This window comes from Ctenopharyngodon idella, chromosome 8, assembly GCF_019924925.1.
Source record: "Ctenopharyngodon idella isolate HZGC_01 chromosome 8, HZGC01, whole genome shotgun sequence".
Taxonomy (NCBI): Eukaryota; Metazoa; Chordata; class Actinopteri; order Cypriniformes; family Xenocyprididae; genus Ctenopharyngodon; species Ctenopharyngodon idella.
The window spans coordinates 29,449,344-29,469,814 of NC_067227.1; the positions used below are offsets into that span (position 1 = coordinate 29,449,344).

The 20,471-nt window shown below is 37.0% G+C and overlaps 1 protein-coding gene across 1 annotated transcript in view; it reads right to left on the bottom strand.

Annotated features, from left to right (window-relative positions):
- Nucleotides 1–4,066: 4,066 nt before the first annotated feature.
- The window catches only part of bcap31 (B cell receptor associated protein 31), a 28,585-nt gene continuing 12,180 nt past the window's right edge, over nucleotides 4,067–20,471 (bottom strand). Inside the window, exons 6-8 of the mRNA XM_051902565.1 lie at nucleotides 12,733–12,862; nucleotides 9,768–9,868; nucleotides 4,067–6,033 (exon numbers count right to left, since the gene is read on the bottom strand). Of these exons, the coding sequence (XP_051758525.1) occupies nucleotides 5,995–6,033; nucleotides 9,768–9,868; nucleotides 12,733–12,862 (270 nt within the window). The 3' untranslated portion in view covers nucleotides 4,067–5,994. The remainder of the gene's footprint in view (nucleotides 6,034–9,767; nucleotides 9,869–12,732; nucleotides 12,863–20,471) is intronic.

The following is a 20,471-nucleotide window of genomic DNA, read 5'->3' on the forward strand; positions in this document are numbered from 1 at the left end:
AAAGGTGATGTCAGGTGACATTGTTCACAAGCTTTTCAACGTCTTTCCATGACTGAAACACTGACTGGGCGATTACATGATATGGTATATTTCAGTATCTTTCAACATACCCTCTGATGTTCATTCATGCTATAACTTACTATTATAACTTTATTACAATAAAGTTGAAAAGATTATCCATTTCTTGCGCATGCTCCATTATGCTACATTAAAGAGCATTAAAATCACATAACTTTTTTTTTTTTTTTTAGAAAACTCATGTTAAAATGTGAGTATCAGATATGATCAGGCTTTTGACGAACGTTTTTTTGGTCATTTCTCAATCATCATTGCATTACATTGCATTGTATGTTTTGGCCCCAACAATAAAAACTACAGAGCTTTGATCATAAAAACCAAGCATTTAAAAATAATTTTGTTGGGATATATATACATACACACACACACACACACACACACACACACACACACACATATATATTTATGGAAGTAATCTGTTATACTGACATAACGATCTCATTGATTTACATTACAAGCTATTAGAACTCCATCTTAAATATCAGCAACTGCACCATCTGCATATTTTTGCTCAGTTTGGGCCTCTGAATAAAACAGGTTTTTCCCTCCTCGAGTATGAGCTCCATATTACAACTATATCATACAATATGAGACATAAAAGCCTGATACATCAAATAAGATAAACTTTTTAAAAATATTGTCTAAAGGTTCAATAAAATGTTTCCTTTCATAAAATTAGATTTTTTCTGAGTATTATTTCATTTTACAGGGTTACAGATCCAGATTAATTTACAATGGCTTTAAATCTGTGGTATTTGGTGGACAGTATAATCACCATTGGTGCAGTTTTTATATTTGAGTGAAGATCTTAGTCAGTTTTAGTGTCCTCATGAGGATCACATCATTTTTCCTGGCGGCACAGTTGTTGTCTGTTTCAGGCCTGTTCACCGGAGCGGGCAGGAGGGCCAGTCATGATTCTCATGCGGTTCAGACTGGTTTTAAAGACAAATGCCTGTTTGTCAGGAGAGCGCAGCTGCCATATTAAGCCGGGCTGTGGCTGGCAGAAGTTTGTTGACTATGTTTAGCTGAGCTACTTTGCTCTATTTCTGCCCAGAGCCTGGGCGTTCAGTCGTGGTGCACAAAAGCTGAAATCAGCTCCCACTCACTTAAACACATTTACATGAGCTAGTAAACCATGATGATGGAAATGACAAACTGTTTACACTTAAAAACAATGATGGATTATGTGGCCCATCAACTGTTTGTTACCCATATTCTTACGTCCTACATGGGGTCAGAGGTCACCCTTCGACACAACACGCGTACAGCTGGATGTTATTGCTCAAGTACAGTAGTGTTCCTCCTCACTGGGTCTGTAGCACGTAGTTCACAACTCTGATGAGACTTTGGCCCAGATTTTAGCCATGGTATGTAGACAGAAGACCAAGCATTCATCTGTTTAATATCAACAGCTAAAATAATTTCCCACAGAATACTGATAAGTGTGCAGGACAGTGAGGAAAAATCCTGTTACATGCAATTTAGTCCGACCTCATTTCAACACGGTGAATCATTTAGCAAAAGCCAAGTGAATGATTTAACAACTCCAGCGAATATGTGAAAAGGCTAATTAATAAAATTCTTGCTGCAGGACTACAATACGGTTTATAAATAATTTAAGTGCATGGTAATTAAATATTTCACCTTGATAAATGTTAACTGTGCAAATGATTTTGGCATGCATGTATTGCTAATTCACGAATACAGTACCTCCATGTGCTCTTAGCGGACAGAGGCTATCATGTGTTTGAACTCATCTGAACTTGTGGGTTAGTTAGTGCCACAGCATGAGTTAACCCTCATCACAGCACAGACAGCTGACACCAGCTTAAATAATGAGGAGATTAGAATAGAGCTTCCTTCCTATTTGCCCGAGGAAATAAAGTCCACAGCAAACACTTAACGGAAAGAAACAATCACTTTTCGTTTTAAATTAACATAATTTAACATAGAGTCCATCTATTTTCAGGAAACCCATTTTGAATAGCGTACTGGTCACTTTTTTCAAGGTTTAACACAAAAACCTTAACAAAAAAATGTATATTTCAAGTCTTCTGAAGTCATATGGTAGGTGTGCGAAGAACGGAACGGGGGGAAAAAAAAAAAAAATCGTAATTCACTAATAATCCCTGACCTATGGAAGCTTGTTTCCACCACAGAAAAACAAAAACAAAGGCAATTGCGACTTTATGTCTCACAATTCTGACTTTTTTTCCCCTCACAATTGTGAGTTTACATCTCGCAATTCTGACTTTTTTTCCTCAGAATTATGAGATATAAATTCGCAATTGCAAGTTATAAAGTCAGAATTGCGAGTTATTGACTCATAATTCTAAGGAAAAAAGTCAGAATTGTGTGATATAAACTCGCAATTCAAAAAAAATTCTCATAATCGCGAGTTTATATCTCGCAATTCTGACTTTTTCCTCAGAATCGCGAATTATAAAGTCAGAATTGAGATATAAACTCACAATTCTGAAAAAAGTCCGAATTGCAAAATGTAAACTCGCAATTGCGAGAAAAAAAGTCTGAGATATAAGCTCAATTGTGAGAAAAAGTCGGAATCGCAAGTCAGAATTGCGAGCTTGTATCTCGTAATTGTGAGTTTACACCTCGCAATTCTGAGAAAATTCTTAGAACTGATTGATATAAATTTGCAGTTGTGAGTTATAAAGTCAGAATTGCGAGATAGTTGCAATTGCGAGAAAAAAGTCAGAATTGTGAGATATAAACTCGCAATTCTAATTGTTTTCTCAGAATTGCGAGTTATAAAGTCAAAATTGAGATATAAACTCATAATTCTGAGAAAAAGTCAGTCTTTTCTTCCTCAGAATTTTTTTATAACTCGCAATTGCGAGTTTATATCTCAGAATCCTGAGAAAAAAGTCTGAATTGCGAAATGTAAATTTGCAATTGCGAGAAAAAAACAAGTCAGAATTGTGAGTTTATATCTCGCAATTGTGAGTTTATATTTTGCAATTCTGACTTTATAACTCGCAACGGCGAATTTATATCTCACAATTCCAAGAAAAATTCAAAATTGCGAGATATAAAATTCGCAATTACCTTTTTTTATTTTTTATTCAGTGGTGGAAACAACCTGATCATGAGAGTAACGATTTCCGTTTCACGAACGAATCGTCAAATTTTCGCAATTAATCATTTGATTGCGAATTTATATCGCTCTATTCTGAGAAAAAAGTCTGAATTGCAAAAGGTAAATTCACAGTTGCAAGAAAGTAAGTCGTAATTGGGAGTTTGTGAGTTTATATCTCGCAATTACGAATTTATATCTCACAATTTCGAGAAAAAGTCAAAATTGTGAGATGTAAAATTCGCAATTACCTTTTTTGTTTTTTATTCAGTAGCAGAAAAAACCTGATCATGAGAGTAAAACGAATTGTCGAATTTTCTCAATCATTTGATTCCGTTTGCAAAAGTAGTATAGGGTTATAGTAAGCATCACTTTTATTTTATATAATTGCGATTATAAAGTCAGAATTGTGAGATAGAAACTTGTAATTCTGAGAAAAAAAGTCAGTCTTTTTTTTCCTCAGAAATGGACTTAACTCGCAATTGTGAGTTTATATCTCACAATTCTGAGAAGAAAGTCTGAATTGCGAAATGTAAACTCGCAATTGTGAGGAAAAAAAAGTCAGAATTGCGAGAAAACAAATCAGAATTGCGAGTTCACATCTCTCTATTCTGACTTTATAACTCGCAATTGTGAATTTATATCTCGCAATTCTGAGAAAAAGTCAAAATTACGAGATGTAAACTTGCAATTGCGAATAAAAAGTCAAAATTATGAGATGAAAAAGTTGCAATTACCTTTTTTTATTTTTTATTCAGTGACGGAAACAAGCTTCCATACTGACCTGATCACGAGAGTAACGATTTCACAAATGATGACAGGTTTGATAGGCTTTATTACAATAGTTTAAAAAAAAACATTAAAAAGAATAAAGAAACTGCAGACTCAATCAAGTCAAGATGAAGTAGAATTTATTGGTTTGGTTTATCAACATCCCAACTAAAGCACATCACCAGATAACAAAATACTCCAATTTCATAGTGAAGTGATGCAGATAGACATTACTGATGAAACTTTCCTGAAGATATTCAAGGCAGATAACAGCATTACGCTATCAGAACAGTGCATTACGCACAAATACGCAATGACACGTGTTCCATGAGCGGCAAGTATTTATTCTATCATTGCCAACATAACAGTGCATGTTTTTTACAAGTCACAAAGTTAAAAACATGATACAAGAAAGAAGAAGCTACAATTAGGAATGCATATAAAGAAAGAGCCCATTTAACAGTATCATAACAGTTCATTTGTTTATTTACGGTTTTGAAAACTACACAATATGACATGACAGCCAAAGCACATGTGCCATTTCCATCTTCAGGTATATGCTGACATTTTCATTGAACTGGTGCTCCGGTTAACGTTTCACAAATCTAACCAATCGTTGAGCGAATGAAATAGTAAACTAGCGTCATGGTAGCAGATGGCATTCCTCGCGTTCTTATGATTGGTAACAGTCCAGGAGGTCTTGACTATGAATTATCCGACACTTTGCAAGTGACCCCGATGCCCTTTCCCCCTGGGAGCCTAAAACAGTGCTAACGTTGTTCCCTACAGATCCCTATTTTAACACGGTTATGATGTCATTCCGGTTGATTCCTTTTTCAGATCTCACTGCTCTAAGACTGCAAAGATATTTACTTACACATGCCAGACGAGAACCGAAGAAACCCAGGACGATTCAACTGTAAAACAACCAGATCAACAGCAAGTGAACATGAACGCGGTGACCTTTAGTGTTGCCAAACATTATCTGCATGTTAAACACAAAACTACTGTGTGGCCATCAAATGTGACGTTAATATTATTTCAATACCTAGAAGACCAGAGATACAGCGCGCTGTGTTTTGAAACACAATATCAGCTGCGGATGCTTTTCAGCTCCTGCCAAAGCAGCATTCTTACCCACTGTAACAGCCCTGCCAGGCTCATATCAGATTATACCAACTCAGTGGCCTCAAACCAGACAGGACTGGAAAGAAGCAGTTTACTCACTCTGCTCTACAATAGCTCAGAAAAAAAGAGAGCTATCCCACACCCAGGACAAAAAAAAAAAAAAAAAAACAAACAACCAAAGATATCTTCCTATAGCATGACGCACAACAGTCAAAAATGACAAACGAGGCTCGTCGATCGTAAACTGGAGGGATTTTCTTTCTTAAGTGCATATTGGGTGTAACGTGTTCTGTACCCTGTAAATCAAAGATCTAAAATTAACCAAGACATGCATCTGTTCTGCAACCAAATCTCCAAATTCATAAGGAAAGATCGAAGGTTTCCCCAAATAAGGCAAAAAAAGCAGTGATTAAAATGCAGTTTGAATGTTTGAATCATATTGAAAACAAAAGTTTTTCTTGGTCCTTCTGTATAAACAAAGGACCTCATTTATGAATAATAAGCTGAATGCATTTGTGTAAACTGTAAAATCATGCTTATGTAAATCGTAGAATTTAATTCATTGTGACTATGATTTAACCACAGACATTCACCCTGCCTATGCTTCATGGATGAGGCTCAACCTGTGACACATCAAGAAATTAAACGTAATACTCATGTCAGTGGATATTCAATTCTAAACTGACATTTTATAACCAAAACATTGGAAATAAAATTAAACACCAGAAGTTCACAGCAAAAACAAAAAGAAAACATACAGTGAATGAAAACCCTGCGCAGGCTTTAATGAATCACATGGAAAGCACATTAATGAAGAACGGAACCCTGTTCTTACACAGCCAGAGGAGTGATGTGCAGCCCAGCTGAGCTGCTATCAGCCAATGAGGATGCAGGAAAGAGAGCAGGCGCATGATGGTCTTCATTTAGTCTGATTTCTTGTCCTGTTGAGCGTCACATTTGGCCTGCGTTCAGAGACAGAGCAGAAAGAAGATAAACATCTCCAACTGACAGAGATTTGCACAATCCTGTAAGATTTGACTGGTGATTTGGGGTGGCTGACATGACGTCAAGAAATTTCAGCAATGCGTCATGTTATACTTTATTTTAGGACTACTTTAGACTATACTTTTATTATATTATACTACATTTTCATAATTTTGTATAATCATTATACATGCAGGTTGTAAAAGTGTGTATCTTACATATAATTAAGATCTGGAGAATGCAAAGGACAGTATATATGCATTTCATTTTTTCCAAACAAGTAAACAGGCTTAAATTTCTTGAATCCTGAACTTTTATGACAACTGAAAAAAAAAATTAAAAAAAATGACAGAATGTATTTTTAGGGCTGTCAAAGTTAGCAAATTTAATTTGTATCTTAATATTTTTTTGGCGGTGATATTTGTGAACATTGTACTGTGGAACTTGAGCAATTGTGCATTGAAAAATAAAATTTTAAATAATATTATATAAAATATACACCGATCAGGCATAACATTATGACCACCTTCCTAATATTGTGTTGGTCCCCCTTTTGCTGCCAAAACAGCCCTGACCCGTCGAGTCCACTAGACCCCTGAAGGTGTGCTGTGGTATCTGGTACCAAGATGTTAGCAGCAGATCCTTTAAGTCCTGTAAGTTGCGAGGTGGAGCCTCCATGGATCGGACTTGTTTGTTCAGCACATCCCACAGATGCTCGATTGGATTGAGATCTGGTGAATTTGGAGGCCAAGTCAACACCTCAAACTCACTGTTGTGCTCCTCAAACCATTCCTGAACCATTTTTGCTTTGTGGCAGGACGCATTATCCTGCTGAAAGAGACCACAGCCACCAGGGTATACCGTTTCCATGAAAGGGAGTACATGGTCTGCAACAATGCTTAGGTAGGTGGTACGTGCCACATGGATGGCAGGACCCAAGGTTTCCCAGCAGAACATTGCCCAAAACATCACACTGCCTCCGCCGGCTTGCCTTCTTCCCATAGTGCATCCTGGTGCCATGTGTTCCCCAGGTAAGTGATGCACACGCACCCGGCCATCCACGTGACGTAAAAGAAAATGTGATTCATCAGACCAGGCCACCTTCTTCCATTGCTCCGTGGTCCAGTTCTGATGCTCACGTGTCCCCTGTTGGCGCTTTCGGCAGTGGTCATGGGCACCCTGACTGGTCTGCGGCTATGCAGCCCCATATGCAACAAACTGCGATGCACTGTGTATTCTGACACCTTTCTATCAGAACCAGCATTAACTTCTTGAGCTACAGTAGCTCGTCTGTTGGATCGGACCACATGGGCCAGCCTTCGCTCCCCATGTGCATCAGTGAGCCTTAGCCACCCATGACCCTGTCGCCGGTTCACCACTGTTCCTTCCTTGGACCACTTTTGATAGATACTGACCACTGCAGACCAGAACCTCCCCACAAGAGCTGCAGTTTTGGAGATGCTCTGACCCAGTCGTTTAACCATCACAATTTGGCCCTTGTCAAACTCGCTCAAATCCTTACGCTTGCCCATTTTTCCTGCTTCTAATGCACCAACTTTGAGGACAAAATGTTCACTTGCTCCCTAATATATCCCACCCACTAACAGGTGCTGTGATGAAGAGATAATAAGTGTTATTCACTTCACCTGTCGGTGGTCATAATGTTAATGTTATGCTAGCAGTGATGTCATGCAATAAAAATGACAGGATGGGCGTTACAGTGCTGTGCTGTGTATGAAAGTAAGCACCTTGTTGCTATTTGTTGAGCATGTAACGGCAATAACTGCAGCATGTGTTCATGAGTCACAGTTTTTTATTAGCAGCTGATTTATATGTAATCGAGAGAAGCCTGTCTATCAGGCTCCCACCACATCTGTCTCGCATATACACACTTGAAAAGATCACTGGTCGTAACATTAATGTTTCCAGGAGTCAAGTGCACAGACTTTAGAGAAATAAAATGACCAAAAAAAAAAAAAACTGAAACATTGATGTAGCGATTCTCTCACTCGAGTTACTAAAGAGTGAGTGATCACTAAGAGTGAGTGATCTCTTCTACCACCTCTTCTATCAGCCACAGTGAAGCAGAACGCCCACCACACACACACTTTAGATCGAGAGGAGACCATGCGTGTTATTTGACTTTGTGTACTTTATAGTCTTTAAGCAAAATATATTTGCAAGTAAATACTGCAGTTTATTGATCCATTGGTCCATAATAAATGGTAAAAATGAGAAGGATTAAAATTCTTTCTTGAGTGCATTTAGTGAAACTTTCTATCTTGGGTCTCAAAATGCAACTATGGTGCTACAGTGCTCATATGTGAAACTGACTCTCAACATGTAACTGTTGACAGCATGTGTGAAATTTCTAATTTTACTTAATATACTGATATCAGACCCTCCAGGAAGGCTGAGGATTCTTTTAAGGAGTTTCACTGTAACATTCACACTCAACATGCTAACAGACGCCAACTAGACACGTGCCAGTGGTGCCAATGTACAATGCCTCTCAGTTGCGTGTACGTGAAACCTAAAATATCTATAGGCGTGTAATTTGCTGGGTATGTTTGCTTTTACCAAGACTATGGATCTTACACTTTAATATACAGTAAGTGTATAATATACTTTTGAACGGTTTTGTACTTCACTGAAAAATACAATGGCAATGGTAAAATAAATACTTTCAAGTTTGAAGTAATCCAGTACAGTAGTATTAGGACATAATAAATTCACATAAAATGGTATGTTGATACAGTCTCAGAGAACATTTCAGTTCTCTTGTATAGCTCAAGACGCTGTTGGCTATAGGAGCTCAAAAACATGCATGAACGCATACTTGTAAAGCAAGAACCTTTTGACACACTATTTACACCATATCGTGATTTTGAAATCATCTTGCACAATATATAGGACAGATGGTACTGTACAGTATGTGAAGTGTGATTCAGTCTGTGATATTTGTCTGCCATTCTTTAAACAGTTATACCTTTAAGCCCTGTAAAAACAGCTGCCACAGTAGCCTTAGTGTTCACTAGCTGCATTATTTGCTTTCAGCTGGCAGATTGACATCACTCCAGGTTGAACTGATGGCATCAGGGCAGATTGGAAACGGAAACGTAGAACATTCAAAAGTGGTTTGATACATTTACATTTATTCATTTCTCAGATTGTTTTATCCACTTTAACTGCATCAAGGCAAATATTTTTTTCAGTATGCGTGTACTGGGAAGTGAACTCATGACCTTGCCTTGGAGTGGCAGGAATACTACATGAGATACAGGAACAGGTTCTTTAATCTGGTCTGATGATTTAGAAGATGACACTACTGAGAAAAGTAGCTCAGTTTCAAATCATAATGAGCTATCAACCTGGGCGACATCTTTATAAACATTAATGTAATGAATGAAAATGGATTCTAAAAGCGTTTAAGATTTAATACGAATTAATAAAAAAAAAAAAAAAAATTAAGAACAGTTCTGGAACAAAATGCAAATAAGGTTCAGAATAAGAAACTGAATGAATGTTTAACCAGAGACTCGATACGCCTAAACTTGCATACTTGAGATGCTATTGGAATCGTTAAACTGTTTTCAGGTCACTTCAGGTTTCACTTCAGTTAGGATGTTGCCTTAGAAGGCAGCAGTCTTTGTAGACCGCAGAGCTAGGGTGGGAAAGTTGTTAAAGGTGTGACACATGCATAAGCTCTGACCTGCAGTCTGGCGTGTTCCTCCAGCAGACGGTCGTACTCCGTTGTGAGGTTCTCAGCCTGCTTCTTCATGGCCTTCACATCACTGTCAGACTTCTGAAGAGCTGCACACACAATCAAAGAGTGTAAAGATTCAGCAGAAAAACAGAATGAGATTAACTTTTCTGCAGGTCTTCAATTTCTCCAGGTTACAGTAGCATCACAGAGCTATGGAAGCTTGTTTCCGCCATGAAATAAATTAAAAAAGGCGATTGCGACTTCTTATCTCACAATTCTGACTTTATTTTCCCAGAATTACGAGATATAAACTCAGAATTTCGAGTTCTAAAGTGAGAATTGCAAATTCTAAAGTGAGAATTGCAAATTCTAAAGTGAGAATTGCGAGTTCTAAAGTGAGAATTGCGAGTTCTAAGGTCAGAATTGAGAGTTCTAAAGTGAGAATTGTGAGTTTTAAGGTCAGAATTGCAAGTTCTAAAGTGAGAATTGCGAGTTCTAAGGTCAGAATTGAGAGTTCTAAAGTGAGAATTGTGAGTTTTAAGGTCAGAATTGCAAGTTCTAAAGTGAGAATTGCAAGTTCTAGTGTGAGAATTGCGAGTTCTAAGGTCAGAATTGCGAGTTCTAAAGTCAACTGAGTTCTAAAGTCAGAACTGCGAGTTTTTTAAGTCAGAATTGTGAGCAATTCTATAAACTCAGAATTGTAAGTTCTAAGTTCTAAAGTCAGAATTGCCAGTTCTAAAGTCAGAATTGTGAGATTTAAACTCGCAATTGTTATAATGTCCAATTGCGAGGAAAAAAAGACTGACATTTTTTCTCAGAATTGTGAGTTTATATCTCACAGTTCTGACTTTATAACACAATTCTGACTTTATATCATGCAATTCTGACTTTATAAAATACAATTCTGACTTTATATCATGCAATTCTGACTTTATAAAATACAATTCTGACTTTATAAAATGCAATTCTGACTTTATAACTCGCAATTCTGACTTTATAACTCGCAATTCTGACTTTATAAAATGCAATTCTGACTTTATAAAATGCAATTCTGACTTTATAACTCGCAATTCTGACTTTATAAAATGCAATTCTTTTATGCTCACCAAGACTCATTTATTTGATCAAAAAATACAGTAAAAACAGTAATATTGTGAAATATTAATACAATTTAAAATAGCTGATTTTTATTTAAGCATATTTTAAAATATAATTTTTTACATGATCCTTCATAAATCATTCTAATATGCTGATTTGCTGCTATAGAAACATTTCTTATTATTAACAATGTTGAAAACCATTGTGCTGCTTAATACTTTTATGGAAACCATGATTGATTTTTTTTTCAGGATTCTTTGATGAATAGGGAGTTCAAAAGAACAGCATTTATTTGAAATAGAAATCTTTTGTAACATTATAAATGTCTTTACTGTCTTTACTTTTGATCAATTTAAGGCATCTTGATGAATAAAATGATTAAACTGTTTAAAACAATCTGACCCAAAACCTCTGAACAGAAGTGTATAACACTATTAATTTATTTACATGAAATTTAAAGGGCGGGTTGATCTGAAATCTATTACTAAAATAATAGAATGACTTCATTGCAAGCTCACTGACAGCTTTGTGCACTTCCCTTAAAATGTGCTTTGGCACAAGATGACCCCATCACCCAATGGAGACCTCAGTTGGGGGGTCATCAAAGGGTCATAAACCTCTTAGCACAGTCTAAATACAGTGTACATGTGAAAGGAGGCATGGGAATCAACCTTACTAAGCTCATTCCTCTGTGAGGAGTTTTGTTCAGCTGCAGTCATCTTGTGTTGCTCACTGCAGGGTCATCAGAGGGGCTAAATTATTTTTCTAAACACTAAAATATTTAGATTTACTCCAAATCCACATCAGGCAATATTAAATCAAAACTGAAGTGAACTTCGCTACCATTCAAAAGACAGTAAGATTTTTTTTAAAAGAAGTTAATACTTCAATTCAGCAAAAGTCACAGTAAAGATATTAATAATCTTACAAAAGATTTCTATTTTAAATAAATACTTTGAACTTTCTATTCATCAAAAAATCCTGAAAAAAATGCATTAGTTTCCACAAAAATATTAAGCAGCACAACTGTTTTCAGTTTCATAATATGTTTCTTAGAATATTAGAATGATTTCTGAAGGATCATGTGACACTGAAGACTGGAGTAATGATGCTAAAAATTCAGCTTTGCATCACAGAAATAAATTACATTTTAAAATATATATGAATAGAAAACAGGTATTTTGAATTGCAATAATATTTCACAACATTATTGTATTTTTAATCAAATAAATGCAGCCTTGGTGAGAGACTTACTGAACCCAAACTTTTGAACATTCTCAATAAATGTTTTATTGTGTGGCCAATTCATCAATGCATTACATTAAGGTTATTCTAAACAAAAAAAATTGTTAATTTTTCTTAAAAATGTGACTTTCGCCACCTCTTAAATGACTTTTCTGTTGACATTTACAGTCAAAGGGCAGGGAAAAATATTACATCAATAATATCACAGGCCATCTTTCATGATCTAAACCAGAGGTGGGGAACGTTGATCCTGGAGGGCCATTGTCCTGCAGAGTTTAGCTCCAACCCTGAAAAAACACTCACCTGCGACTGCCTGTAACTTTAGTAATCCTGAAGGCCTTGATTAGCCTCAGGTGTGTTTAATTAGGGTTGGAGCTAAACTCTGCAGGACAATGGCCCTCCAGGATCAACATTCCCCACCCCTGATCTAAACAAATCTTTATGGATAAATAATTACATTCATACTAACAACCTTCATAAAGAAATTTGTTCATTTACCAAACTTTAAGCCATTTATGCTCACCAAGAGACTTGATGCATTAATATATCATTCTTTTTTCACATGTATAAACAGCAGTGGGTTTAAGTGAGTGGCTCAGTGTATGAGTGATTCAGAGTCATGTAGTACCTTTCTTGGTTGCGTCAAGTTCATCCTTCAGTTGCCTAACCTCTTCAGTCAGATTTTTCTTATCCTCCTCCACGCCACCCTTGGCCTTCCCACCCACTTCAGGCACTTCAACGCCCTCTTGCCGCAGTTTCTGATGAAAAACAGTCAGTCTTTCTATTAGTCATATCATGGGATAATCAGCTATTTTCCTAAAAAGTGTTAAAGGGATAGTTCACCCAAAAAAATCTGTCATTAATTATATCGTTATATCATTAATCGATGTTTATATGCGAATAAAAGGCTAAATTCAATCTGTTCATCATATAAAGCGATCGTGTCTCTTCAGAAAATTTAGACTAAACCGCTCAATTCATATGGATCAGTTTCTCTTTATGAACTTTTTTGAAGCGTCAAAGTGGTAGTTGTGTAGCTGTCAATGGAGGGACAGAAAGCTCTCAGATGTCATCAAAAAGATCTTTATTTGTGTTCTGAAGATCAACGAAAGTCTTACGGTATTGGAACGACATGGGGGTGAGTTAAAGGGATAGTTCAGCCAAAAAATGAAAATTTGATGTTTATCTGCTTCCAAGATGTATCCAAGATGTAGGTGACTTTGTTTCTTCAGTAGAACGCGCTCTGACAACGGAAGTGATGTCTCGCACTCATTGAAGTATAAGAGCGAGACATCACTTCCGTCATCAGAGTGCGTTCAGACCTCACCAACCGGATGTGCAAGGCAGTTGGACATAGTGGTGTTTTAGAGGTGAAAAATGATATAAATACTGTTCGTTTTCTCGCACAAACCGATCGTTTCGTGTCTTAGGACATCAATGTGTCGTCACGAGCCACAGGGTTTAATTTGGATTCGTCTGTGCATGTTTTTTTTTACTCTTATAGATTGAGTTCCCATTGATAAGCATTATACAACTGACAGACTGCAACGGTTGGAGTTAAAAATCATCATTTGTGTTCTACTGAAGAAACAAAGTTCCCTACATCTTGGATGCCCTGGGGGTAGGGATGTGGCGGTGAGAAAATTTTCCCACCGGTTAATCGACATGAGACAACACCGGTAATACCGGTGTCACCGGGGAGCGGGGCCTCTACCTCTTTTTTTTTTTTTTTTTTTTTAAACCGCTTATGGGCCGTTCATATGTCGCGTCTAAAAACGCTCCTTGTTTCCAAAGCGCTTGCGCTCCTGTGGCGTCTGTCATTGCTATGCAACCATGAACTGCACTCTCCGCGACGAGGAATGTTTTTGACATGAAAAATAAAACAGCTGTAAAACTGTACAACTATGATCAGCTGTTCGGCTGAGCTTTCGATGTTTTGTTACGGAAAGGCCGACTTTTACTTTCAAATTAACAGCAATTGCTTGAATGGTGGGTTACTCTTACTGAAAAACACTTGACAAAACTGACATTTTGGCATAATTTGTGTGTGTTACGGTTCGTTAAGAGCAGAAGAGAACCCGATACTGGCGCGCGCGTGCGGTGTGTGCGTGTGTGTGTCACATAGGCAGGACATTCACAGACAGCGCATTCTCTTTTGCCTTGTCGTGCTTGAATGGTTTAAAAGCATTAGCATGAATAAGAGCTTCATCATATAACGCAGAAAACGGATACTACGTTAATAGCATTAAATGCAAATATTTGTAACGCGTTAAAGTGGAAAAAAAAAAAAAATTAACCTCGGTGCCGCGGTGGGCAAGTGATGAAACCGGTGTTGCAACTGAACACGGGGTGAACTATCCCCTTAATGATGACAGAATATTTATTTTTGGGTGAACTAACCCTTTAAATTGAGTTCCATGAGAATATCGAGTGGGTGTAGATTATGTGATGAAATGATGAAGTTCATGTGTCAACACGGAGTCATAATCAAACCTGTTTCATTTGATAATACAAGGTATATTGTGCAATTTGTTATTGACTCGAATACTAAAATCAAGTTCCATCCTGTATTATCCAGTTTCATCCAGAAAAACAGGTAAAATGGGTTGCAAACTGTTTTCTTCTTATGTTTTCAGATAAACATAAGGACAGGGATGTAGCTGCAAGACTTGCAAAACATTTCACAGAAAACCTAACCATCTGTCCTGTAGGCTCAACTTTTTTAATGGGACAAACAACAGTTTCACAGGCCATTCATTAACATGTTAAAAGTTACGGACAAAACAAGTGCTCTATTTTCCAGGGAATGCAATCAAGTTAAAATTAGGTTTATCAATGATCTCCATTTGTGTCATCAGCTTAGGAGATTCAGTTAGTGAGTAACCGATTGTTACCAACTGTAGCCGTTCACATCTGACCTGCTACAAACAGAAAACATTCTCGAGAAAGAAGATTTTAGTCTGTAGACTCGAACAGCAGAAAGCTACAGAATAAATGGTCTGATCAAATCAAACAACATAAGCAGTTAAATACAATACCGTCTAACAGCAAAATCGAATGCAATTACTACTGATAAAATCACTTTATGCTGCTTATCTTCCAATAGTACACAACAAAGTTTTTTATAGAGCATGTGTGCTAAATGGTTGGCCATGGCTTCATGGCTTAATTAGAGATTTTTCTTGTTTGTTTTATTGGTTATTTTATTGAGAGAGCCAGTAGTTCAGTTTGGACTTTAATAACAGCAGCCAGCTTACCGCATACTGTGCAGTGCACACTTAAATACTATTTTTATTTAAAGGGGACCAATTATGCCCCTTTTCACATTAGTAATATAAGTTTCTGGTGTCCACAGAATGTGTCTGTGAAGTTTCAGCTCAAAATACCCCACAGATCATTTATTAAAGCTTGTCAAATTTGCCCCTATTTGGGTGTGAGCAAACACACATCGTTTTTGTGTGTGCCCCTTTAAATGCAAATGAGCTGCTGCTCCCGGCCCCCTTTCCAGAAGAGGGCGGAGCTTTAACAGCTTGCGCTTCGGTTGCTCAACAACAACAAAGCTGGAGAATCTCACGCAGCCAAAATGAGGATTGTCAGTAATGGTGTTCAGCCTTACATTGTTCAAACTGGAGTCGGACACTGATGGAGAGATTCAGGAAGAAGTTACAACTTTTAGAATTAAACTGGACGTTTCTGAATGGTTAGTGGATAAATTTATGTAGTTGCTGTGGAGTTGATTCAACTCATCGACTAGCATGTGCCGTCATGTTAATCTTTTGTGTAAAACCAGTATGGACGCCCACTATACATAGCGTACCTGTTTGCCAAACAGAGCCATACACACCAGTCTAACGTTTATGATTGCTATCAAATGCTGTGAATGGTCTAATATTTTCTCCAAAATATCGCTTGGACAGAAAAACTCCTTTTTTAGCAATCAAGCTTGCCAGGGTCAACTTGCAGGCTATCCAAGCTAATGAAACTCTAAATAGTGTTCTGTGCTCGTCTGTGCAGCCAACAACAGAACAATTAGCAAGTTTTGCTCTAACTTTTGCCATGGCATTAGAACTGGTACACTGTTGTCGCTTGTGAAACAAAATGGCGGAGCCGTGGGTCATTTTTTCACATGCTTGCAGAGAAAGGCTTACCAAAACAAAGTTACTAGGTTGTCCTTTTTCACATTTTCTGGGTTGGTAGATGCACCGGGGACACGATTATAGCACTTAAACATGGAAAAAGTCAGATTTTCATAATTTGTCCCCTTTAATCAGTGAAAGAGTATTCGATATGCAAATGTGTCACGTGACCTTGTCACTTTGCATGTTTAATTTAGCGAGTAGTATCCTATTATCACCTCATACAAAAAGTAAGGAAAAAAGGAACTCACAGCAGATATTACATCTGGTTTGCACTGGAAATCAGATGGAAAAGGTCAAAATGTGTGCACTGCATTGTGGGATACAGCCACATGTGTCATATACTGCACATTTTGACAAAAACAGCAAGTCCTGAGACCAAGATGTCATCAATGTTTCTTTTTTTCCAGGAAGAGAAAGTGTAAAATCTGCTAGAATTTCACTCCATCTAGTACTTTGACTAAACACCACAAAACTAAAATTTTGATTTCAAGAGGTCATTAACAAACACTGTCTGACACTTCAGTAGTAGTCAAAGCTTACTCAAAAGTCTGCTTACAGACATGCTGTACTCTTGTTCTGCTTACAAATTAACATATAATGGCACAAGGAGCACTGTAGTAAGATTGTCAAGGGTCATGAAAGTTTCTCATACGTGAAATGAGTCCCTGTACATGTTCCGCAAACCATTAAAACCTGACTGAGTGAATATTTTAATGTTAAACTGCTCAAAGTATGCAGTCCAAGGCACATGGACATTCTAGAATGAACCCTTTCAAAGTGACCTGGACAAGGGAACAAACCCAGGGCAGTGTTTTAAATCACGTCACACAGGAGAAAGATGTTTTCTGGCCCCTGGGAACAACTAGATCTAGGCCAGATGTTTTTGAAGATGTTTCCTGCAGATATATTAAAATAAAGTACAACTGAGGTACAAAACACCAAGCTGAAAAGACTACACACTTAAATCGGGCCGTAGAATGGTGTAAGATGGAAGCTGTGTCGACCCCTTAATCTAGGAAATTAGCGACACCGTTGGCTGTTAAGTGAAGTGCAACCTCGTGCACGCACTCGTGCACACACTCCATAGTGACTTGATTTTCCTGGCAAAAACGTCCTTCACATAAAACAATCAGTATACAGAGTTTCATAGACAACCTAGGAAGTTTCATTACAAGCTGTTAAAACATTGATTAACATTATCCATTTTCCTTTGCATTCCACTATAGTAGTATGAAAAAGGACAACATATACTGCACATTTGTGGTCTGTTCTCCCGATTTAATTTACTATATATCCCATTAATAATTCACTGGAATGCAGGAAGAATCTCTTGTTTTTCTCTTCAAATCCTCACGTCTCTTTCCAGGTTGGTTTTTACATGTAAACACAATTTATCATCTGTTAAAATGATGGAAATCACTTTGAAATAGTATCACACAATGCTGAAGTTAATGAACATTTTTGATTAAGGCAACGTATGTTACATAATACAGATCTATATTACTCCAGTGATATTTAACCCGTCTGTTATTGCTGTGGAAAGAACCGCGCTTTGGGGTTATTCCTGGCCTGTTGAAAGTACCTTGTTGATGCTTTTACACTTTTAAATGTCCTTTTAATGTTCAGTGGTTGAAGGGTGAGCAGAATATTGTCATCTCATTGTACCCAGTTTAAAAAAAAAACGTATTATTGTGTTCATAGAGCGAGTCTTTCACAGATTGTTTAAAGCTCAACAGAAGTTACACCCATAATTCACGCAAAGCGTCATGGGGCATAGGAATAAGGTGGTTAAGTGGACTTGATAAAAAGTAAATGCACAAAGTGTGGAATATGATCCATTCCAACCGCAAAAACCCTCATGAAAACTATCAGTGCTTTATTACCGAAGGAGTCGTCTCAGCTAATTGCAGTATGAATTATTAAACAAACTATTTCACATAACTAATAGCTGCAATATAACTACATTTTATTAAGCAGTATCTTGCAAAATTCATGATCTTATTCTCACTTGATTAAATGTGAGAGTGCTTTAACACCTGCTTGGGGACAGTGATTGAAGATGGACTGACCCTGAACAGAGATGAGAGATCAATACAGGACCTTTACGGGGTCACATGCTGTTCTCACCTCTTACCGTTAGCATCTACACACGTCTATCAATAATATCTGCAGCAAAATAATCACAGAGGCCTGTCAGGTCATCTCACCCAGTTCAAGGACACAAGTCGCTTCGAGAACACAGTGAGATTTACAGACCTCATTCTGCTAGAGTCAAACTTCATTTACTAAATTGAAATATTCCACCATCTGTCATTCAGTATGGCTTGTGCTCTTGTTTATGGCTCGCTCTGTGGTGTAACAACATTTGACAGATGTGAATTATGGTGGTATGCGTGTGTGATAACCCACGTGTGCCATGCTTCTGCATGGGGTGACACCATGCAAAGATCAAAGCGGTGACTTACTGCACGTCAGCACTGTAATTGAGCCACGCGATGCTGATCTATCCCAGCATCCTCCACGCTCAAGCATCTAAATACTAGCAAACTACATGTGCTAAAGACAATAACACAGCATGTGATTGCTGTATCCAGGACTTTAATAACTAACCAGACCTGCATATCAAGGAAATAGCAGTGTTTTCAAATGACATACCACATCTGAGCCGTTTTGCCATTGTCTTGACAGTCAGTGCGTCTTTTTTCTCTTGGCTACAATATCATCAATATGCATGGACATAGTGTAAGTGTAAAAGTGGCTAAATATATGCAAGGAAGACAAGATCAGTGACAATTCAGTTTGTCAATATATGTAAGACAGAAGACCAATTACAATTCATTATGCAGATATTAAGATGAAATGTTAGATGAAAAACTTAAACATTAAATGAAAATTAGAAATGCTGCCTTAACTAACTGAAATGAAGTTTAAAGGATTAGTTCACTTTAAAATGAAAATTACCCCAACTTTACTCACCCTCAAGCCATCCTAGCTGTATATGACCTTCTTCTTTCCGATGAACACAATCAGAGTTATATCAATAAATATCTTGATGCATCCAAGCTTTATAATGGCAGTGAGCGGGATTATTGAGTATGAAGCTCAAGAAAGTGCATCCATCCATTATAAACGTACTCCACACGGCTCCGGCGGGTTAATAAAGGCCTTCTGAAGCAAAGCGATGCGTTTGTGTATGAAAAATATCCATATTTAAAAAGTTATAAAGTAAAATATCTAGCTTCCACCAGACCGCCTTCTGTATTCAACTTAAGAAAGTGTAAAACTCTTGCAGTTCAAAACGCTTACGCTACGTCCTACGCCTTCCCTATTCAACTTACGAAAAAGCTTAACTGACACGACATCGGTTATGCTTTCTTCCTAAGTTGAATACGGAAGGCGGTCTGGCTATTAATATTTATTGATATATCTCCGATTGTGTTCATCAGAAAGAAGAAAGTCATATACACCTAGTATGGCTTGAGGGTGAGTAAAGTTGAGGTAATTTTCATTTTAAAGTGAACTAATCCTGAAGTTGTATACTAAAATTACTAAAACTATAAATAATTAAAAGCTATATAGAGATGTTTAAAAAGCAAAAACTAATAAAAATGACAAAAGCAAATAACAAAATGACTAAAACTCAAAATGAAATAAAAACTGAAATTAAAAACGGCTAATTAAAAATATGAATAAGTTCTATTATAGTATATAAATAATACTACTAATAATAATTGTATGCATTAAACAAACATTTTTTAAATGATACTAGTTAGTGTATTAACTTTGGAATCCCTAAAACTTTAAAACAAAAAATAAATAAAAACTAAATCAACAAAATTAGAAAAACTAAAAAAAACAAAACAAAAAAAAACAAACAAAGAAACTAAAACTAATAATTACAGACAAAACTACAATGAAAAAACACACTGAAAATAAAACAGAAATAAACACAGAATAACACTCAGCACTGTCACTGAACTTGAAAAGGCCTGCCAAAGTGGAAGTGATCAACTGAACTGTAGTTCCCCACTACATTGTTTATACTGTTGGTTATTTTATAGATGTTAATTATACAAAGTGGTTGGCAGCTCCCTTGAATTTCCCTGGAAGTTGGTCGGACGCAAATGAGTTTAAAGTGCCTCAAGGGCACAATGGTAAAACTCATCGTTGCCTATAACCTACAAAAGAGCTACAAACCACTAAACTAAACCTTTAGAAAACTCTATCC